Consider the following 20169-nt stretch of genomic DNA (forward strand, 5'->3'; position numbering starts at 1 on the left):
TTTTGTTTGGCGGTATACATGTGACCATATAACTATATAACAATTACAGCTGGGAAACAGGCCATCTCGGCCCTTCTAGTCCGTGCGGAACTCTTACTCTCACCTAGTCCCACCGACCTGCACTCAGCCCATAACCCTCAATTCCTTTCCTGTCCATATATCTATCCAATTTAACTTTAAATGACAACATCGAACCTGCCTCAACCACTTCTGCTGGAAGCTCGTTCCACACAGCTACCACTCTCTGAGTAAAGAAGTTCCCACTCATGTTACCCCTAAACTTTTGCCCTTTAACTCTCCACTCATGTCCTCCTGTTTGAATCTCCCCCACTCTCAATGGAAAAAGCCTATCCGCGTCAACTCTATCCCCCTCATAATTTTAAATACCTCTATCAAGTCCCCCCTCAACCTTCCATGCTCCAAAGAATAAAGACCCAACTTGTTCAACCTTTCTCTGTAACTTAGGAGATGAAACCCAGGTAATATTCTAGTAAATCTTCTCTGTACTCTCTCTATTTTGTTGACATCTTTCCTATAATTCGGTGACCAAAACTGTACACAATACTCCAAATTTGGCCTCGCCAATGCCTTGTACAATTTCAACATTACATCCCAACTCCTATACTAAATGCTCTGATTTATAAAGGCCAGCATACCAAAAGTTTTCTTCACCACCCTATTTACATGAGAGTCCACCTTCAGGGAACTATGCACCATTATTCCTAGATCCCTCTGTTCTACTGCGTTCTTCAATGCCCTACCATTTACCATGTATGTCCTATTTTGATTAGTCCTACCAAAATGTAGCACCTCACATTTATCAGCATTAAACTCCATCTGCCATCTTTCAGCCCACTCTTCTAACTGGCCTAAATCTCTCTGCAAGCTTTGAAAACCTACTTCGTTATCCACAACTCCACCTAGCTTACTTACTAATCCAATTTACAACCCCATCATCCAGATCATTAAGGTATATGACAAACAACATTGGACCCAGTACAGATCCCTGAGGCACACCACTAGTCACCGTCCTCCAATCTGACACACAGTTATCCACCACTACTCTCTGGCATCTCCCATCTAGCCATTGCTGAATCCATTTTACTACTTCAATATTAATACCTAACGATTGAACCTCCCTAACTAACCTTCTGTGTGGAACCTTGTCAAAGGCCTTACTGAAGTCCATATAGACAGCTTCCACTGCTATAACTCCGTCAACTTTCCTAGTAACCTCTTCAAAAAATTCAATAAGTTTTGTCAAACAAGACCTTCCACGCACAAATCCATGTTGACTGTTCCTAATCAGACCCTGCTATCCAGATAATTATATATATACCATCTCTAAGAATACTTTCCATCAATTTACCCACCACTGACGTCAAACTCACAGGCCGATAATTGCCAGGTTTACTCTTAGAACCCTTTTTAAACAAAGGAACAACATGAGCAATACGCCAATCCTCCAGCACCATCCCCATTTCTAATGACATTAGAAATATTTCTGTCAGAGCCCCTGATATTTCCACACTAACTTCCCTCAAGGTCCCAGGGAATAAAGGAGGAGGAGAAGATGGCAGCGCGCGCGGCTACTTCAGTGGTGATGTCTGTTATCTGTCAAGTAGGGGACCGTGCACAATTCTGATTTGATGGAGACAGACATGAGAGTACGGAGGAACATCTGGAGAAATTTCTGAAATGCCCGCTTCGCTGCCACTGCTACTGTGTGGTAACCAGAATCTCCGGAGCAGAAGGCCCCGAAATCCTCGGCTTTGCATGTTTCAGTGGCTGGGGCGAGGTCGAAGGTGCTCGGCAGAGGATGGTTCTCGGGAGGCTGTATCGGAGAGGCTGGTCGGAAGCTCGAATTTTTCGGACTGATAGAATCAGTGTCGGCTGTGGTCGGCTGCTTCCAAGGCATTGGCAAGTTGACGGTGCCTGGAGGTTTATGGCAGGGAGTTTCTCCCTTTTGCTGCCTGCTATCGGGGACTCGGGAATCGATTGACTCGGGGACTTTTGAGACTTTATTTACCGTGTCCATGGTCTGTTCTTCATCAAATTATGACATTGCTTTGCACTGCTGTAACTATATGTTATAATTATGTAGTTCTGTCAGTGTTAGTCTTTGGTTTGTCCTGTTTTCTGTGCTATCACTCCGGAGAAACATTGTATCATTTCTTAATGCATGTATTCATTTCTAAATGACAATAAAAGAGGACTGAGTGTTCTCATAATCTAATCTAATATTGTGTCAGGACCCGGAGACTTATCTACTTTTATATTCCTTAAAAGCGCCAGTACTTCCTCTTCTTTAATCATCATAGTTTCCATAAGTTGCCTACCTGTTTCCCTTATCTTACACAATTCAAAATACTTCTTAGTGAATACCAAAGAAAAGAAATTGTTCAGAATCTCCCTCATCTCTTTTGGCTCCACACATATCTGTTCACTTTAATTCTCCAGGGGACCAGTTTTATCCCTCACTATCCTTTATGGAAAGCATTGCAGCCAGAGTTCCTTCCCTGCCTTCAGTCGCCTAATGGGAAGCTATTGCAGCGTGGGATGACATGCGATGCTACCAAGCGGACCAATCACAGTTGTTCAGTCTGCATTGCCGCGACGCGCGGTTATATTTTGAGAGAGGTGCACATCGCAGCAACGCAAGCTCTCACGTAGGGTTCCGCGTTGGCTTTGCATAGGGTTTGCGGTGACGCGTTGACGCAGAAGTATAAACCAGGCTTAAGGTGAAAATAAATCCCAAGGGTTTCTACAGTTATATTAATAGCAAAAGGAAATTATGGAGGACACATTTCGCACAAAAAAAGACGCTCGCATCTTGTTTACCCCAGGACTACCATGACCATGAAGCCTTGCGCGGGCAGGTGAGTGCTCATGTGTGATGTGCACGAATTGCCGAGCGACGCAGACACACCAACCCACAAGTATAAATGCTCACAACATGCGTAGGCCACTTGCATAGGTTACGGCGTCCAGTCCATGCAGAAGTATAAACCAGGCTTTACTTGCCAAAGCAACCTCATATCTTCTTTTAGCTTTTCTAATTTCTTTCGTAAGATTCTTTCTACATTCTTTATATTCCTCGAGCACCTCATTTACTCCATGCTTCCTATATTTATTGTAGATATCTCTCTTTTTCTGAACCGAGTTTCCAATATCCCTTGAAAACCATGGCTCTCTCAAACTTTTAACCTTTCCTTTCAACCTAACAGGAACATAAAGATTTTGTACCCTCAAAATTTCACCTTTAAATGACCTCCATTTCTCTATTACATTCTTCACATGAAACAAATTGTCCCAAACCACTCCTTCTAATTCCTTTCGCATCTCCTCAAAGTTAGCCTTTCTCCAAACAAAAATCTCAACCCTGGGTCCAGTCCTATCCTTCTCCATAATTGTATTGAAACTAATGGCATTGTGATCACTGGATCCGAAGTGCTCCCCAACACAAACCTCTGTCACCTGACCTATCTCATTCCCTAACAGGAGATCCAACACTGCCCCTTCTCTAGTTGGTACCTCTATGAATTGCTGCAAAAAACTATCCTGCACACATTTTACAAACTCCAAACCATCCAGCCCTTTTACAGTATGGGCTTCCCAGTATATGTGTGGAAAATTAAAATCTCCCACAATCACTACCTTATGCTTACTACAAATATCTGCTATCTCCTTACAAATTTGCTCCTCCAATTCTCGCTGCCCATTTGGTGGTCTATAATACACCCCCATTAGTGTTATTACACCTTTCCCATTTCTCAAATCCACCCAAATAGCCTCCCTAGACGAGCCCTCTAATCTATCCTGCCAGAGCACCACTGAAATATTTTCTCTGACAATCAATGCAACACCTCCCCCTCTTGTCCTTCCAATTCTATCAAACCTGAAGCAATTAAATCCAGAAATATTTAGTTGCCAATCACACCCCTCCTGTAACCATGTTTCACTAATAGCTACTACATCATACTGCCAGGTATCAATCCATGCTTTAAGCTCATCCACCCTTCTTATAATGCTCCTAGCATTAAATTAAATGCATTTCAGAAATTTTCCACATCTTTCTCTCTGTTTATCACTAACAGTACAAAAAACTTTACTATTTTCTTTATTTTCCTTCTCCCCTACATCTGTTCCTACGCTCTGTTTCCCCTCCCCCGTTGTATCAAGTTTAAATCCACCGGAGCCTCTCTAGCAAACCTACCTGCACGAATATTTGTCCCCCTCCAGTTCAGATGTAAACAATTCTGCCGGAACAGGTCCCACCTTCCCTGGAAAACTGCCCAATTATCTATAAATGTAAAGTCCTCCCTCCTGCGCAATGTCTTCAGCCACGTGTTGATCTGCGCTATCTTGCTATTTCTAAACCCGCCTGCATTTGGCACTGGTAGCAATCCTGAGATTGCTGTCCTGGAGGTCCTGTCCTTTAACTTGGTGCCTAACTCCCTAAACTCACCTTTCAGGACCTCCTCACTCTTCCTACCCACATCATTGGTCCCTACATGGACCACGACATCTGGCTGCTCACCCTCCCGCTTGAGAATACCGAGAACTTGATCCGAGATATCGCGGACCTTGAATGTCAATAAACTTGAAATTAATTAAGTGAACTCATTAAATACATTCCATTAGGAGTGGGTCTTATACAGTAGGTCGAGTATAATGAGAAAGGGTTAATGGGTAGACTGAATCCAGGAGATTTTAAGGAAGATATATCAGAATATTACTGAATTTTATACAAAGACTGAAAAAGAGCTCAATCGGAAGCCAGAAACAATGGAAGCTATTAAGTAATGAAGCATGCAGTGGTTGGATAAACTCACAAATTACATTTAAAAAGCAACAAACAGCAGATTGAGCTGTATCTGTGCAAAAAAAGATGTCACCGTTTCAGAGTGAGACCTTGCACCCCCACCAGAACTTTTTCAGACTTCGAGCATCCTCAGTATCTTGCTCCTGACTTGCACGAGTTTCACCAGGAATGAGTGAAAGTGCAAGTGGATTCAAGGCAGGTACTGTAGATGACCTGGACCTGAAACTTATCACTTCCTTGTCTCCCACTGTGTCTGTTCCCAGAGGTAATAGTGATATGATGGGACAGGAATGTTAAAAACAGGGACCAGTTCAAACAGTAACCTCTTGTCAATGTAACCCATCACTGGAAGCCGTTCTGCAATTTGTGCCCAGGTGAGCGATCACATACCTGGCAGCTGTCAACACCTCCATCCACATTTCCAGCACACAGCTCCGAGTCCTTCACCCTTCCGTTCAAGTATGCGGGGCGATTGCAGACTTTATTTTCAAACACAGGGAATCCTGCCTCTTTTAAAACCCCAGCTCCAGCTGTTCCTGAATGTCACAGAAATAAAATGGAATCAAACGGCAGATTAACTGAAAGGACAGATGTACTAACACCACCTTACTGGTGGAGGTCAACATGAACAGAATCTTCACCATAATTAAGTAGCATGAACTCCACTGAAGTGTAGTATATTTAATATTTCAGTAATACCGAACTAATATTGTAAATATATTGCCTGATGAAGTATTCTTTGCTGTTTACATAATTCATTATGGATTATATGTAAAAGTACGTGAATGGCATACGTCATTATGCCACCACGTCACATGTGAACGCCTCACAGAAGTAAAACTAAGTACAAGTATCTCCAGGCTCATGTGATTTTCTTTTAATTAGTTTCTGAAATTACAAAACATAACAGAGGCGACTACCTACCTGCTGAAATGAGACATTCGAGTTTTTTAAAAAGTACAGCTTTTTTTTTCAGAAGAGAGAGAGAGGAAAATGGTTGGGTTTAAAAAAAGCACAACACATGTTTCTTCAGAAGGGGAGAGAGATGGGTGAGGTAAATAAAAGGCAGAAAATGGATGAAATTCATGGATTCATAAACAGTGAATAGCAGGTGATAATAAATTAAATAAAAGCGGAAGTTGCTGGCTACGTTGGAAGGATAGACATGTTTGATTGCACAACAGATAATTGGATGCTTTATACTGAATGCATTGAACAGTATCTTGATGCAAATGAAACAGCCAATGAGAAATAAGTGTTAGTGTTACTGAGTGTAATAGGTGGAAAACATACAGTTTGCTTACAACTTTGACTGCTCCAACCAAACCAGCCAAAATGAGCTTTTGCTGATATCATGAATGTAATGCAGGAACACTTAGAAACAAAATCATTGTTGACTGCCAAATGCTTTAGGTTTCATAAGCAAAATCAAAAGAAAGGGGAGTGCATTTCAGCATGTGAAAGCTGAATTAAAGAAATTGCCTGAGTATTGTCATTTCAGTAATGGGCTTAATGATGTAGTGACAGATTGTGTAGTTTGTGGAATCTTACAAGAAAGCTTTCAAAATTGCCTCCTAATTGAAGCACAACTCACATTTAAAAAAGCAGTTGAAATCACTGTATCAATGGAAATGCAATTTGAGTTACAGTCAGGAATAAAAGTGAGCATGAACAAAATTGCAATGTCTGAACAGAAAACCTGCCTGACTGAACAAATTTTGTTACTGCTGTGGCAGGGGGTCACATACACCAGACCAGTGCAGGTTTAAAGGCAAAACTTGCAGAGAATGCAACAAAGTAAGACACATAAAAAGAGCATGAGGGCTGACAAAAATAAATGGACAACACAGGGAAGAGAAAAAGGTAAAGAGTCAAGTAACAGTTTCCAAAAGAGCACTAATCTGCATGCTGTTGATGAAAAATCTGATAATGATGAGAGTGATACAGGACTGAGTAGCCTTGACATTCACATTGTGAAAACTAACAGGAAAGAAGCAACATGGCTTAGAACAGATGTGAACAGCAAATTAATTGAAATGGAATTGGATACTGGTCTGGCTGTTTCACTCATCACTCAAAATGAGTTTGAACAGCATTTCAAAGATAATGAACTGAAGCCTGCAGATATCCAACTAAGGACTTACACTGGAGAAAAGATACCTCCTGTGGGAATGACTTCCATAACAGTGGAATGTAACAACCAACAAGCCACATTGGGCTTGTATGTGGTAAAAAAAAACAGGCAGTCCAGCATTGTGGGGCTGTGATTGGCTGAGACAACTACAACTTGATTGGGTATCCATCCACCATTTCTATGCCACACCCCCTGCAGTAGAGTCAACTGAAAGTGAATTAAGAAAGGGACTGGATGATACCACAGTAGTGTTCAAAGATGGCACTGGAAAAGTCAAAACATATCATGTGTAAACTAAAAATGCCACACCTAAGTTTTACAAAGCTCATCCAGTTGCTTATACCATCCATGATAAAGTAGCCAGTGAGCTAGATTGTATGGAGACCGAAGGCATGCATTCTAAGATTGAATGAATCCATGGTTAACACCAGTAGTCCCAATAGCCAAGTATGGGTCTGTCAGAATCTGAGGTGATTTTAAGGTCACCATCAACTGTGTACTGAAAGTAGATCAAAACCCTCTACCCAGGATAGTAGATATTTTTGTAAATCTTTCTGGAAGAAAACACTTCGGCAAAGTGATTGTAGCTGAGGTCTATCTACAGATGGAGATGGAAGAAGAGTCTAAAGTGTTTCTCACCATAAATACTCACAGAGAGCTTTATCACTATAATAGGCTTATTTCAGCATCAGAATCAGGTTTATTATTACCGGCGTGTGATGTAAATTTGTTAACTTAGCAGCAGCAGTTCAATGCACTACATAATCTAGCAGAGAGAGGAAATAATAACAATAATAATAAATAAAATAAAACATAATAAATAAACAGGTAAATCAAGTACATATATTGAACAGATTATTAAAAAATGTGCAAAACAGAAATACTGAATATTAAAAAAGTGAGGTAGTGTCCAAAGCTTCAAAGTCCATTCAGGAATTGGATGGCAGAGAGAAAGAAGCTGTTCCTGAATCGCTGAGTGTGTGCCTTCAGGCTTCTGTACTTCCTACCTGATGGTAACAGTGAGAAAAGGGCATGCTGGAGGTCTTTAATAATGGACGCTGCCTTTCTGAGACATCTAAGGATGTCCTGGGTACCTTGTAGCCTAGTGCCCAAGATGGAGCTGACTAGATTTACAACCTTCTGCAGCTTCTTTTGGTCCTGTGCAGTAGCCCCTCCATACCAGACAGTGATGCAGCCTGTCAGAATGCTCTCCACGGTACGACTGCAGACGTTTTTGAGTGTATTTGTTGACATGCCAAATTGCTTCAAACTCCTAATAAAGTATAGCTGCTGTCTTGCCTTCTTTATGACTACATCAATGTGTTGGGACCAGGTTAGATCCTCAGAGATCCTGACACCCAGGAACCTGAAACTGCTCACTCTCTCTACTTCTGATCTCTCTATGAGGATTGGTATGTGTTCCTTCATCTTATCCTTCCTGAAGTCCACAATCAGCTCTTCCGTCTTGAGTGCCAGGTTGTTGCTGCAGTACCACTCCATGAGTTGGCTTATCTCACTCCTGTATGCCCTCTCGTCACCACTGGAGATTCTACCAACAATGGTTGTATCAACGGCAAATTTGTACATGGTATTTGAGCTATGCCTAGCCACACAGTCATGTGTATAAAGAGAGTAGAGCAGTGGGCTAAGCACACACCCCTGAGGTGTGCCAGTGTTGCTCATCAGCGAAGAGGATATGTTATCACCAATCCTCACAGACTGTGGTGTTCTGGTTAGGAAGTTGAGGATCCAGTTACAGAGAGAGGTACAGAGACCCAGGTTCTGCAACTTCTCAATCAGGATTGTGGGAATGATGGTGTTAAATACTGAGCTATAGTCGATGAACAGCATCCTGACATAGTGCTTGTGCTGTATAGATGGTCTAAGAGCTTGTGAAGAGCCATGGAGATTGCGTCTGCCGTTGACCTATTGTGACATTAGGCAAATTGCAATGGATCCAGGTCCTTGCTGGTCCAGTCATGACCAACCTCTCAAAGCATTTTATCACTGTCGATGTGAGTGCTACCGGGTGATAGTCATTAAGGCAGCCTACAATATTCTTCTTTGGCACTGATATAATTGTTGCCTTTTTGAAGCAAGTGGGAACTTCTGCCAGTAGCAGTGAGAAGTTGAAAATGTCCTTGAATACTCCCACTAGTTGGCTGGCACAGGTTTTCAGAGCCTTATCAGGTATTCCATCAGGACTTTCTGCTTTGTTAGGGTTCACTCTCTTTAAAGACAGTGTAACATCGGCTTCTGAGACTGAGATCACAGGCAGCAGCGATCTTCACAGCTGTAGTTGTGTTCTCCCTTTTAAAGCGTGCATAGGTGTTGAGTTCATCTGGTAGTGAAGCATCGCTGCCATTCATACTATTGGGTTTCACTTTGTGGGAAGTAATGCCTTGCAGTCCCTGCCAGAGTTGCCGTGCATCTGATATGACCTCCAACCTCATTTGAAATTGTCCCTTCGGCCTTGAAATAGCCCTCTGCAAATCTTACCTGGTTTTCTGGTACAGGCCTGGGTTGCCAGACTTGAATTTTTGGAGTAGCATCTGCACCTGCACTCTGGCAGAAAGCCATGAACCAGGTGCTGCAAGGCTGCCCAGGCCCTCAGAGTCAACTGTTTGAGAGGAAATGTGTCTAGACTGGTCAGGGGCACTTGCAGCATTCCCAGAGCCAGCTCCTATAACCACAACGGAGGAGACCCCAGAACCTGAGATTGTTCCTCAATTCGACCTTATTGTGATCAACCCTCACTTCGGGAAGTCTGATCACCTGGCTGTACTTCTACTTCCTGAGCATTGGCAGAGACTGAAGACTGCAGCACCAGTAGTGAGGACCAAGAAATTATGGACACAGGAGCATCTACAGGACTGCTTTGAATCGGTGGACTGGACTGTATTCAGGGATCCATCTTCGAATCTGGATGAATATGCCACAGTTGTTACCTACTTTATTAAAACCTGTGTGGATAAGTGTGTGCCTACGAAAACTTGCTGTACATTCCCAGACCAAAAGCTGTGGATGAACCAGGAGGTTTGTCATCTGCTGAGGGTGAGATCTGTAGCATTTAAGTCTGGTGACCCAGGTCTGCACAGGAAAACGAGACATGATTTGCGGAGGGCTATTGCAAGGGCAAAGAGACAATTCTGACTGAGCATGCAGGTGACATCGGATACACGTCAACTCTGGTAGGATTTACAAGACATTACTTCCTACAAAGCAAAACCCAGTGGGATGAATGGCAGTGATGCTTCATTAGCAGATGAGCTCAGTGCCTTCTATGCACGCTTTGAAAGGGAATATTTAAGTACAGCTGTGAAGATCCCTAGTGCAGCCAGTGATTCTGTGATATCTGTCTCAGAGGCAGATGTTAGGTCGTCTTTCAGGAGGGTGAACCCTCACAAGGTGGCAGGTCCCGATGGAGTACCTGGTAAGGCTCTGAAAATTTGTGCCAACCAACTGGAAGGACTATTCAAGGACATTTTCAACCTCTCACTGCTATGGTTGGAAGTTCCCACCTGCTTCAAAAGGGCAATAATTATACCGGTGCCTAAGAGTAGTGTGAACCGCCTTAATGACTATCACCCAGCAGCATTCACGTCTACAGTGATGAAACGCTTTGAGAGGTTGCTCATGGCTAGAATCAACTCCTGCCTCATCAAGGACCTGGACCCATTGCAATTTGCCTATCGCCAATATGTCTACAGCAGACGCAATCTCAATGACTCTCTACACGGCCTTAGGCCACCTGGACAATACAAACACCCACGTCAGGATGTTGTTCGTCGATTATAGCTCAGCATTTAACACCATCATTCCCACAATCCTGATTGAGTAGTTGCAGATCCTGGGCCCTTGTACTTTCCTCTGCAATTGGATCCTCGACTTCCTAACCAGAAGACCACGATCTGTGCAGATTGGTGATAACATCTCCTCCTTGCTGACGATCAACACTGGTGCACCTCAGGGGTGTGTGCTTAGCCCACTGTTCTACTCTCTCTATACACACGACTGTGTGCCTAGGCATAGCTCAAATACCATCTATAGATTTGCTGATGATACAACCATTGTTGGTAAAATCTCAGATGGTGAAGAGAGGGCATACAGGAGTGAGGATATGCCAGCTAGTTGAGTGGTGTCACAGTAACAATCTTGTACTTATTGTCAGTAAGATGAAAGAGCTGATTGTGGACTTCAGGAAGGGTAGAACCAAGGGAACAAAATCCAATGCTCATAAAGGGATCAGAAGTGGAGAGAGTGAGCACTTTCAAATTCCTGGGTGTCAAGATCTCTGAGGATCTAACCTGGTCCCAACATATCACTGCAGCTTTAAAGAAGGCAAGGCAGTAGCTGTATTTCATTAGGAGTTTGAAGGGATTTGATTTGTCAACTGAAACCCTCGAAAACATCTATAGATGTACCATGGAGAACATTCTGACAGGCTGCTTCACTGTCTGGCAAGGGGGTGGGGGCTACCGCATAGGACCGAAAGAAGGTACAGAGAGTAGTAAAATTAGTCAGCTCCATCTTGGTACTAGCCTTCATAGTACCCAAGACATCTTCAGGGAGCAGTGCCTCAGAAAGGCAATGTCCATTACTAAGAATCCCCATCACCCAGGGCATGCCCTCTTCTCATTGTTACTGTCAGGAAGGAGGAAGAAGATACAGAAACCTGAAGGCACACACTCAGCGATTCAGAAACAGCTTCTTCCCCTCTGCCATACGATTCCTAAATGGACATTGAACCCGTGAATACTACCTCACTTTTTAAAATATATATTATTTCTGTTTTTGCATTATTTTTAATTTATTCAACATATATATTTTTTCTGTAAGGTATTTATTGTTTCTATATGTATTGCATTGAACTGCTGCTGCTAAGTTAACAAATTTGACGACACATGCCAGTGATGATAAAGCTGATTCTGATTCTCATTCTCATTGTTTCACACCCACAAGTCTCACCTGTCAAGCAGAGCGACCATAGTAAATGGCTGGGTACTTAGCAGTATGGAGAAACAGAGGGATCTTAGGATTCACATCCTTAGATCTGCTGAAGTTGGTGAAGTTGAACACACTGTCAGGGGTGTTGGTAGAGGCAGATACATTAGGAACATATAAGAGACTCTTGGGTAGGCACATGGATAAAAGAAAAATGGAGGGCTATGAGGGAGAGAACAATGTCATGGGCCAATGGGTCTGCACTGTGCTGTAATGCTCTAGATTTAGTGGCCACTTTATTAGGCACACCTGTACACATCTACACCTGCTCATTAATGCAAATGTCCAATCAGACAATCATGTGGCAGCAACTCAATACATAAAAGCATGCAGAGATGGTCAAGGCGTTCAGGCCAAACATCAGAATGGGGAAGAAATGTGATCTAAGTGACTTTGATCGTGGAATGATTGTTGGTGCCAGACAGGGTGGTTTGAGTATCTCAGAAACTGCTGATTTCCTGGGAATTTTCAGACATAATAGTCTCTAGAGTTTACAGAAAATGGTGCAAAAAACCCATCCAGTGAACAGTATTTCTGTGGGTGAAAATGCCCTGTTAATGAGCAAACTCAGAGGAGAATGGCCAGGCAAGTCCAAACTGACAGGAAGATGACAGCAACTCAGATACTTATGCATTACAACTGTGATGTGCAGAAGAGCACCTCGGAATGAACAACACACTGATCCTTGACATGGATGGGCAACAGCAGCAGAAGACCACAAACATACACTCAAGAGGTACCGAGTAAAGTGGGAACTGAGTGTATGTTCTATGTTCTACAGGACAGCATTACTTTACTGGCAGCTCCCAAGGGGTCTTGGCGAATGACTTACTCCAATGTTGAGGGAGGCCATTCAACCTCTCAAGGTCATGCTGGCTACCAGCATAACAAGCCCATCAGTTTCTTCCCCACTCTCGTTATTTCCCCGTAACCATGCAATTTCACCTGCCCATCAGCTCTCCAAGGACTCCTTTGGTCTAGTGGCATTTGGGCACTGAGAATAGTTTTAGTGATAATGGAATGGCTGTGTCCAGTGCCAGTGGGACAGTTGTCCAAGTTAGTAGATCTTCCTTTCCTGGAATTTTGGCTCTCCAGCCTGCTTGAGGACTTCTTTTGGTGTTGGATTATGCAGAGCGGAGTTAGCTGCTATTGGAGATGCCTCATGTGGTCAAATAGCTTCGATCAACCGAGAAAGATTTTAGCGTGCAAGCTGCAGGGACCAGCCCAGGAAAATCTGACTTAGGAGAAGGAAGGAAAACAACAGTATGTGTGTTCATAAAAAGGACTCAAATATGCATACAGTGCACCAATGTACCTTGTGTTTCACCCCAGCCTGTAACGTAGCATTCTGCTCCACTCGATAATATAAAACCCGATTCAGGCAGGCAGACTATTCCGACCTTGTCGTTCACGACCGCTGGCCTGAAATCAAAAGGTGCACTTTGAATTACTGGTGTCATAAGGCATATGACACAGAGATAAAGGAGCAGAATTTGGCTATTCAAACCATCAAGTCTGCTCCAACATTCAATATTAGCTGATTTATTATCCCTCGCAACCCCATTCTCCTCTCTTCTCCCTATAACCTTTGACACCCTTACAAATCAAGAATCTATCAACCTCTGTTTTAAATATACCGAATGACTTGTCTTTCACAGCCTTCTGTGGCAATGAATTCTACTGATTCACCACTGACTTAACCTGAAAGTTAACCTTTAGGAAATCCTGCACAAGGATTCTCAAGTCAATTTGCACCCCTGATTTCTGAGTTTAGTAAATAGACTACACTTCTATTTCTTCTACTAGCATGTATGACTATACACTTCTTGATACTGTATTCCATCTGCCACTTCTTTGCCAATTCTCCAAATCTGTCTAAGTCCTTTCGCAGACTCCCTGCTTCCTCAACACTACTTGCCCCTCCACCTTACGTTGTATCATCTGCAAATTTGATCAGAAAGCCATCAATTCCATTATTCAAATCACTGACGTGAAATCACTACGTGAAAAGAAGCGGACTCATAGTCATAGTCATAGTCATACTTTATTGATCCCAGGGGGAAATTGGTTTTCGTTACAGTTGCACCATAAATAATAATGGTAATAGAACCATAAATAGTTAAATAGTAATATGTAAATTATGCCAGTAAATTATGAATTTACCAGGACCAGCCTATCGGCTCAGGGTGTCTGACCCTCCAAGGGAGGAGTTGTAAAGTTTGATGGCCACAGGCAGGAATGACTTCCTATGACGCTCTGTGCTGCATCTCAGTGGAATGAGTCTCTGGCTGAATGTACTCCTGTGCCCAACCAGTACATTATGTAGTGGATGGGAGACATTGTCCAAGATGGCATGCAACTTGGACAGCATCCTCCTTTCAGACACCACCGTCAGAGAGTCTAGTTCCATCCCCACAACATCACTGGCCTTACGAATGAGTTTGTTGATTCTGTTGGTGTCTGTTACCCTCAGCCTGCTGCCCCAGCACACAACAGCAAACATGATAGCACCGGTCACCACAGACTCGTAGAACATCCTCAGCATCGTCCGGCAGATGTTAAAGGACCTCAGTCTCCTCAGGAAGTAGAGACGGCTCTGACCCTTCTTGTAGACAGCCTCAGTGTTCTTTGACCAGTCCAGTTTATTGTCAATTCGTATCCCCAGGTATTTGTAATCCTCCACCATGTCCACACTGACCTCCTGGATGGAAACAGGGGTCACCGGTTCCTTAGCTCTTCTCAGGTCTACCACCAGCTCCTTAGTCTTTTTCACATTAAGCTGCAGATAATTCTGCTCACACCATGTGACGAAGTTTCCTACAGTAGCCCTGTACTCAACCTCATCTCCCTTGCTGTTGCATCCAACTATGGCAGAGTCATCTGAAAACTTCTGAAGATGACAAGACTCTGTGCAGTAGTTGAAGTCCGAGGTGTAAATGGTGAAGAGATAGGGAGACAAGACAGTCCCCTGTGGAGCCCCAGTGCTGCTGATCACTCTGTCGGACACACCGTGTTGCAAGCACACGTACTGTGGTCTGCCAGTCAGGTAATCAAGAATCCATGACATCAGGGAAGCATTCACCTGCATCACTGTCAGCTTCTCCCCCAGCAGAGCAGGGCGGATGGTGTTGAACGCACTGGAGAAGTCAAAAAACATGACCCTCACAGTGCTCGCTGGCTTGTTCAGGTGGGCGTAGACACGGTTCAGCAGGTAGACGATGGCATCCTCAACTCCTAGTCGGGGCTGGTAGGTGAACTGGAGGGAATCTAAGTGTGGCCTGACCATAGGCTGAAGCAGCTCCAGAACAAGTCTCTCCAGGGTCTTCATGATGTGGGAGGTCAATGCCACCGGTCTCTAGTCATTGAGGCCGCTGGGGCGCGGCGTCTTCGGCACAGGGACGAAGCAGGACGTTTTCCACAGTACAGGAACCCTCCGGAGCCTCAGGCTCAGGTTGAATACATGGCGAAGTACTCCACATAGCTGAGGGGCACAGGCTTTGAGCACCCTGGTACTGACACCATCCGGTCCTGCAGCCTTGCTTGGGTTGAGACATTTCAGCTGTCTTCTCACCTGTTCAGCCGTGAAGCCCACAGTGGTGGTTTTGTGTGGGGGAGGGGTATAGTCATGAGAGCAGGGTGGGGAATTGCGAGGAGGGGTAGGAGGGGAGAGTGGAATATGTGTTGATTGGGGGCCGACAACAGATGGCTCATGTGGGGGATGGGCAGGGGTCACAATGTCAAATCTGTTAAAGAACAGGTTAAGTTCGTTGGCCCTGTCCACACTGCCCTCAGCTCCTCTGTTGCTAGTTTGCTGGAACCCAGTGATGGTCCTCATCCCCCTCCAGACCTCTCTCATGTTGTTCTGCTGAAGTTTCCACTCAAGCTTTCTCTTGTACCTGTCTTCCGAAGACTTGACTGTCTTCCGAAGAACAATGCTGGTCACTGGCAACCAACTAGAAAAAGTCCCCTTTATTCCCACTCTTTGCCTCCTGCAAGTTAGTCAATCTTCTTTCTATGATGGTATTTTTCCTGCAATAGCATGGGCTCTTACCTTCCTTTTTTAGCAGTTTGATGTGCAGCACCTTGTCAAAGGCCGTCTGATAATCCAAGTAAAAAACATCCACTAATTCTCCTTTATCTATCCTGCCTGTTATTTCCTCAAAGAATTCCAACAGATTTGTCAGGCAAGATTTCCCCTAAAGGAAACCATGCTGACTTTGGCCTATTTTATCATGTGCCTTCAAATATCCTGAAGCCTCATTCTTAATAATGGACTCCAAGATCTTTCCAGCCACTGGCCAGGATAACTCTCCCTCCCTCCCTTCTTAAAGAATGGAGTGATATTTGCAATTTTCCAGTTCTCTGGAACCAATTCAGAATCTAGTAATTCTTAAAAGATCACGATTTCACAATTTCTTCAGCTCCCTCTTTCAGAACATTGGGGTATAGTCTATCTGGTCCAGGTAACTGATCTACCTTCAGACCTATCAACTTCCAAAGCACCTTCCCTTTATGAACAGTAACTACAATTTCTTTGTGCTCCCCAACACCCTCCAACTTCTGGCATACTACTAGTGTCTTTCACAGTGAAGACTGACACAAAATACTTTCTCAGTTTATCCGCCAATTCCTTGTCCCCCATTAGTACCTCTCCAGTGTCATTTTGCAATGGTAAGACATCCACTCTTGCCTCTCTTTTACTTTTTTATATATTGAAATAACTTTTGGTATCTCCTTATATTATTAACTAGCTTCCCTTTATATCTCATCTTTTCCCTCCTTATTGCTTTTTAATTGCCTTCTGGTGGTTTTTAAAAACATCTCAGTCCTCCAACTTTTGTTTTTAGCTGCCTTTGATATCCCTTGTCAGCCACAGTTGCATCAACCTCCATTTTGAATGCTTCTTCTTTTTTGGACTGAACTGATCCTGCGTCCTCTGCATTGCTCACAGAAACAGTAGCTATTTCTGCTCTGTCATCATCCCTGCTGTTGTCCTTTTCCAATAAACTTTGGTCAGCTCCTTTCTCATGCCTGTGGAATTCCATTTACTCTATTGTAACACTGATACATCCTCTCCTGCTAAAACTACAGGATAAATTCTATTACATAACGATTACTGGCTCTGAAGGGTTCCTCTACCTTAAGCTTCCTAATCAAATCTGGTTCTTTACACAGTACCTAAACCAGAATTACCTTTTCCCCAGTGGGCTCAGCCACAAGCTGCCGTAAAAAGCTATCTCATAAACATGCTATAAAGTGCCCCTCCTGCACTCCAAACCAACCTGTTTTCCCAATCTACCTGCACATTGAAATCTCCATGACTATCATAACATTGCCCCTTTTACATGTCTTTTCTATCTTCTGTTGGGTTTGTATCCCACATCCTGGCATACAGTTTGGAGGCTTGTATATAACTCCCATCTGGGTGTTTTTACTCTTGCAGTTCCTTTACTCTACCTACAATGATTCTCCATCTTCTGATCCTGTTACTTCTCTCTAAGGGTTTGATTTTATTTTTTACCAACAGAGCCCCCCCCACCCCTGCAACCCTCTGCCATTCTGCCTGTCCATCCGATACGATGTGTATCCTTGGATGTTAAGCTCTGTACTGTTACTTCTTTCAGCCACAACTCAGTGATGTCCACAATGTCATATCTGTCAATCTCGAACTGTGCTACAAGATCATCTACCTTATTCCATATATTATGTGCATTCAGATGTACACCTTCAGTCCTGTATTCATCAAACTTTTCAATTTTGTCTTTAAGTTACCAGAAGTAAAATTTCTTCTAATGTCTTTGTCTTTTTTTTTTATTCAGTAACCTCTCCTGCACTCTCCTTCCCTTTTACTTTATCCTCACTTTTCCAAGCTATTGAATCCAACCCCCCCACCACTCCAGAATTCAATTTGATAAAGCCCTATTCACAGTCAGGACCCTAGTCCCAGCATAGTTCAAGTGGAGCCCTTCCCATCGGAACAGCTCCTTCCTTCCTCAGTACTGATGCTAATGTCCCACAAATTCAGTTTTTCTTCTCCCACACCAATCTTTGAGCCACATAATGAATTCTTTGATCTTATTTATTCTGTGCCAATTTGCACGTGGCTAAAGTAACAATCCAAAGCTTACTACCTGTTGTAGTGCTGCATTTTAATTTAGTCCGTAGTTGCTCAAATTCTCTCAGCAGAACCTTTTTCCTGTGTCGTTGGTACTCACATGGATTATTCCCTAACCACTCCAAATTCTTCAGCAGGTCAAATGACAACAAAGCCTTCAAGACTCTCATGCTTGTGAAAGGGAATTGTGCCTACTTTGCTAACTATTCTATCCCCAATTACAACTACATACAATTCCCTTCTCTCCTCCCTCTTGAATGGCTCCATAATCACGATTCGGTTGCTCATCTTTCCTACAGCCCCAATTTTCATCCTCAGAGGGAGCAACAGTATCAGACCTGAGGTTGGAGCTTGGCAGAAGAGGTGCAGAGATGGATCGTCCCTAGCTGGGGTGACATCGAGCACCTTGAGGAGCGGAGCGGGCCACCAAGGGATCCCTTCAGCCAGGAACACAACTGCCCAGCTGTCCCCCTGCAATAACCCTCCCTGAGCCTTTGACCTGCTGCTCAATGGAAATGATTGATATTGCACATTATGGGGGGTGGCGGGCAGGAGGGTGCAAAGGAATGGCTAAGGGTACAATAAGGGATGGGTAGCCTTTTGCTAATAGACCAATCTTTGAGGGGTAAGAATAACAATTGACATTGTAAAGCTACAAGTAATTTTAAAAGGATGGGGTAGTGCTAATGGATTAGTGTGGAATTTACATCATAAGCTATAGGAGCAGAAATAAGGCATTTGGCCCATTGAGTCTGCTTCGCTATTTCATCATGGCTGATCCATTCTTCCTCTCAGCCCCAATATCCTGCCTACTCCTTCATGCCCCGACTAATCAAGAATCTATCAACTGCTGCCTTAAATATAGAATCAGAATCAGAATCAGGTTTAATATCACCAGTATATGTCATGAAATTTATTAACTTAACAGCAGCACAATGCAATACATGATAAATATAGAAAGATAAATGAATAAATCTATCAATTACAGTAAGTATACATATGTATATTAGGTAGTTAAATTAAAAATAGTGCTAAACAGAAATAATAATAAAAAATATATACCCAATGACTTGGCCTCCACAGCCTCCCGTGGCAATGAGTTCCACAGACCCACCACTCTCTGGCTAAAGAAATTCCTCCTCATCTCCATTCTAAAAGGACCTCTCTATTCTGAGGCTGTGTCCTCTAGTCTTAGACTCCCCTTGGAAGGTCTATGGATGTTGGAGTCCCAGGTACTTGGGGGAAAGGTTGGGGAGAGAGGGAAAAGGTGTCGAATGACCCTCTGGGAATCGGTTGCTGTCAATGGCAGACGAGCCCCTTGGAAGTGTAAGAATGAGTAAGGCTGTACTGCTAGAAGAGGGGTGCAGGGTGCAGTGTGAACAGCAAGGCACCATACAGGGATTTTGGTCCATGATGCTGTGCTAACCTTTTCACCTATTCTAAGATCATTCTTACCCTTTCCTCCCACACGGCCCTGCATTTTTCTTTCATATGTGTGTCTATCTAAGAGATGGTGACTGAGATGTTGTTGGATACAGGATCCTGTGATTGGCCGCACACTATGTGGTGGTGGTTATCAGTAGATGTTTGCTGGACCCGTTTGCAGAGCTCCTGGAGGCTGTGCAGAGTGGTGTATCCAGGAAGCTCCAGTTACTCAAAGAACTGACAAATCTAGGTTGTAGAAAGTAAGACTGGTGAGTCTGAGAACATTGTAAGTGTATGTACCAAGTCCACACTCCAAGACTAACCAACTCCAGCTCCTTCATCAGGACTATTATCATCAGAATTGGGGATGTTCACCAGTGACTACATAAGACATAAGAGCAGAATAGAAACCATGGAAACCATAGAAAAACTACAGCACAGAAACAGGCCTCTTGGCCCTTCTTGGCTGTGCCGAACCATTTTCTGCCTAGTCCAACTGACCTGCACACGGACCATATCCCTCCATACACCTCCCATCCATGTATCTGTCCAATTTATTCTTAAATGTTAAAAAAGAACCTGCATTTACCACCTCGTCTGGCAGCTCATTCCATACTCCCACCACTCTCTGTGTGAAGAAGCCTCCCCTAATGTTCCCTTTAAACT

The 20169-nt window shown here is 43.5% G+C and overlaps 1 protein-coding gene across 3 annotated transcripts in view; it reads right to left on the reverse strand.

Annotated features, from left to right (window-relative positions):
- plg (plasminogen) overlaps window positions 1-20169 on the reverse strand; it is a 110196-nt gene that overhangs the window by 16367 nt on the left and 73660 nt on the right. For all 3 annotated transcript variants that reach the window (XM_063056610.1, XM_063056609.1, XM_063056611.1), the window contains 2 exons: window positions 13279-13385; window positions 5216-5361 (listed from right to left, as the gene is read on the reverse strand). In XM_063056610.1, coding sequence (XP_062912680.1) covers window positions 5216-5361; window positions 13279-13385 — 253 coding nt within the window. The remainder of the gene's footprint in view (window positions 1-5215; window positions 5362-13278; window positions 13386-20169) is intronic.

Source organism: Mobula hypostoma, chromosome 8 (assembly GCF_963921235.1).
Source record: "Mobula hypostoma chromosome 8, sMobHyp1.1, whole genome shotgun sequence".
Classification (NCBI taxonomy): Eukaryota; Metazoa; Chordata; class Chondrichthyes; order Myliobatiformes; family Myliobatidae; genus Mobula; species Mobula hypostoma.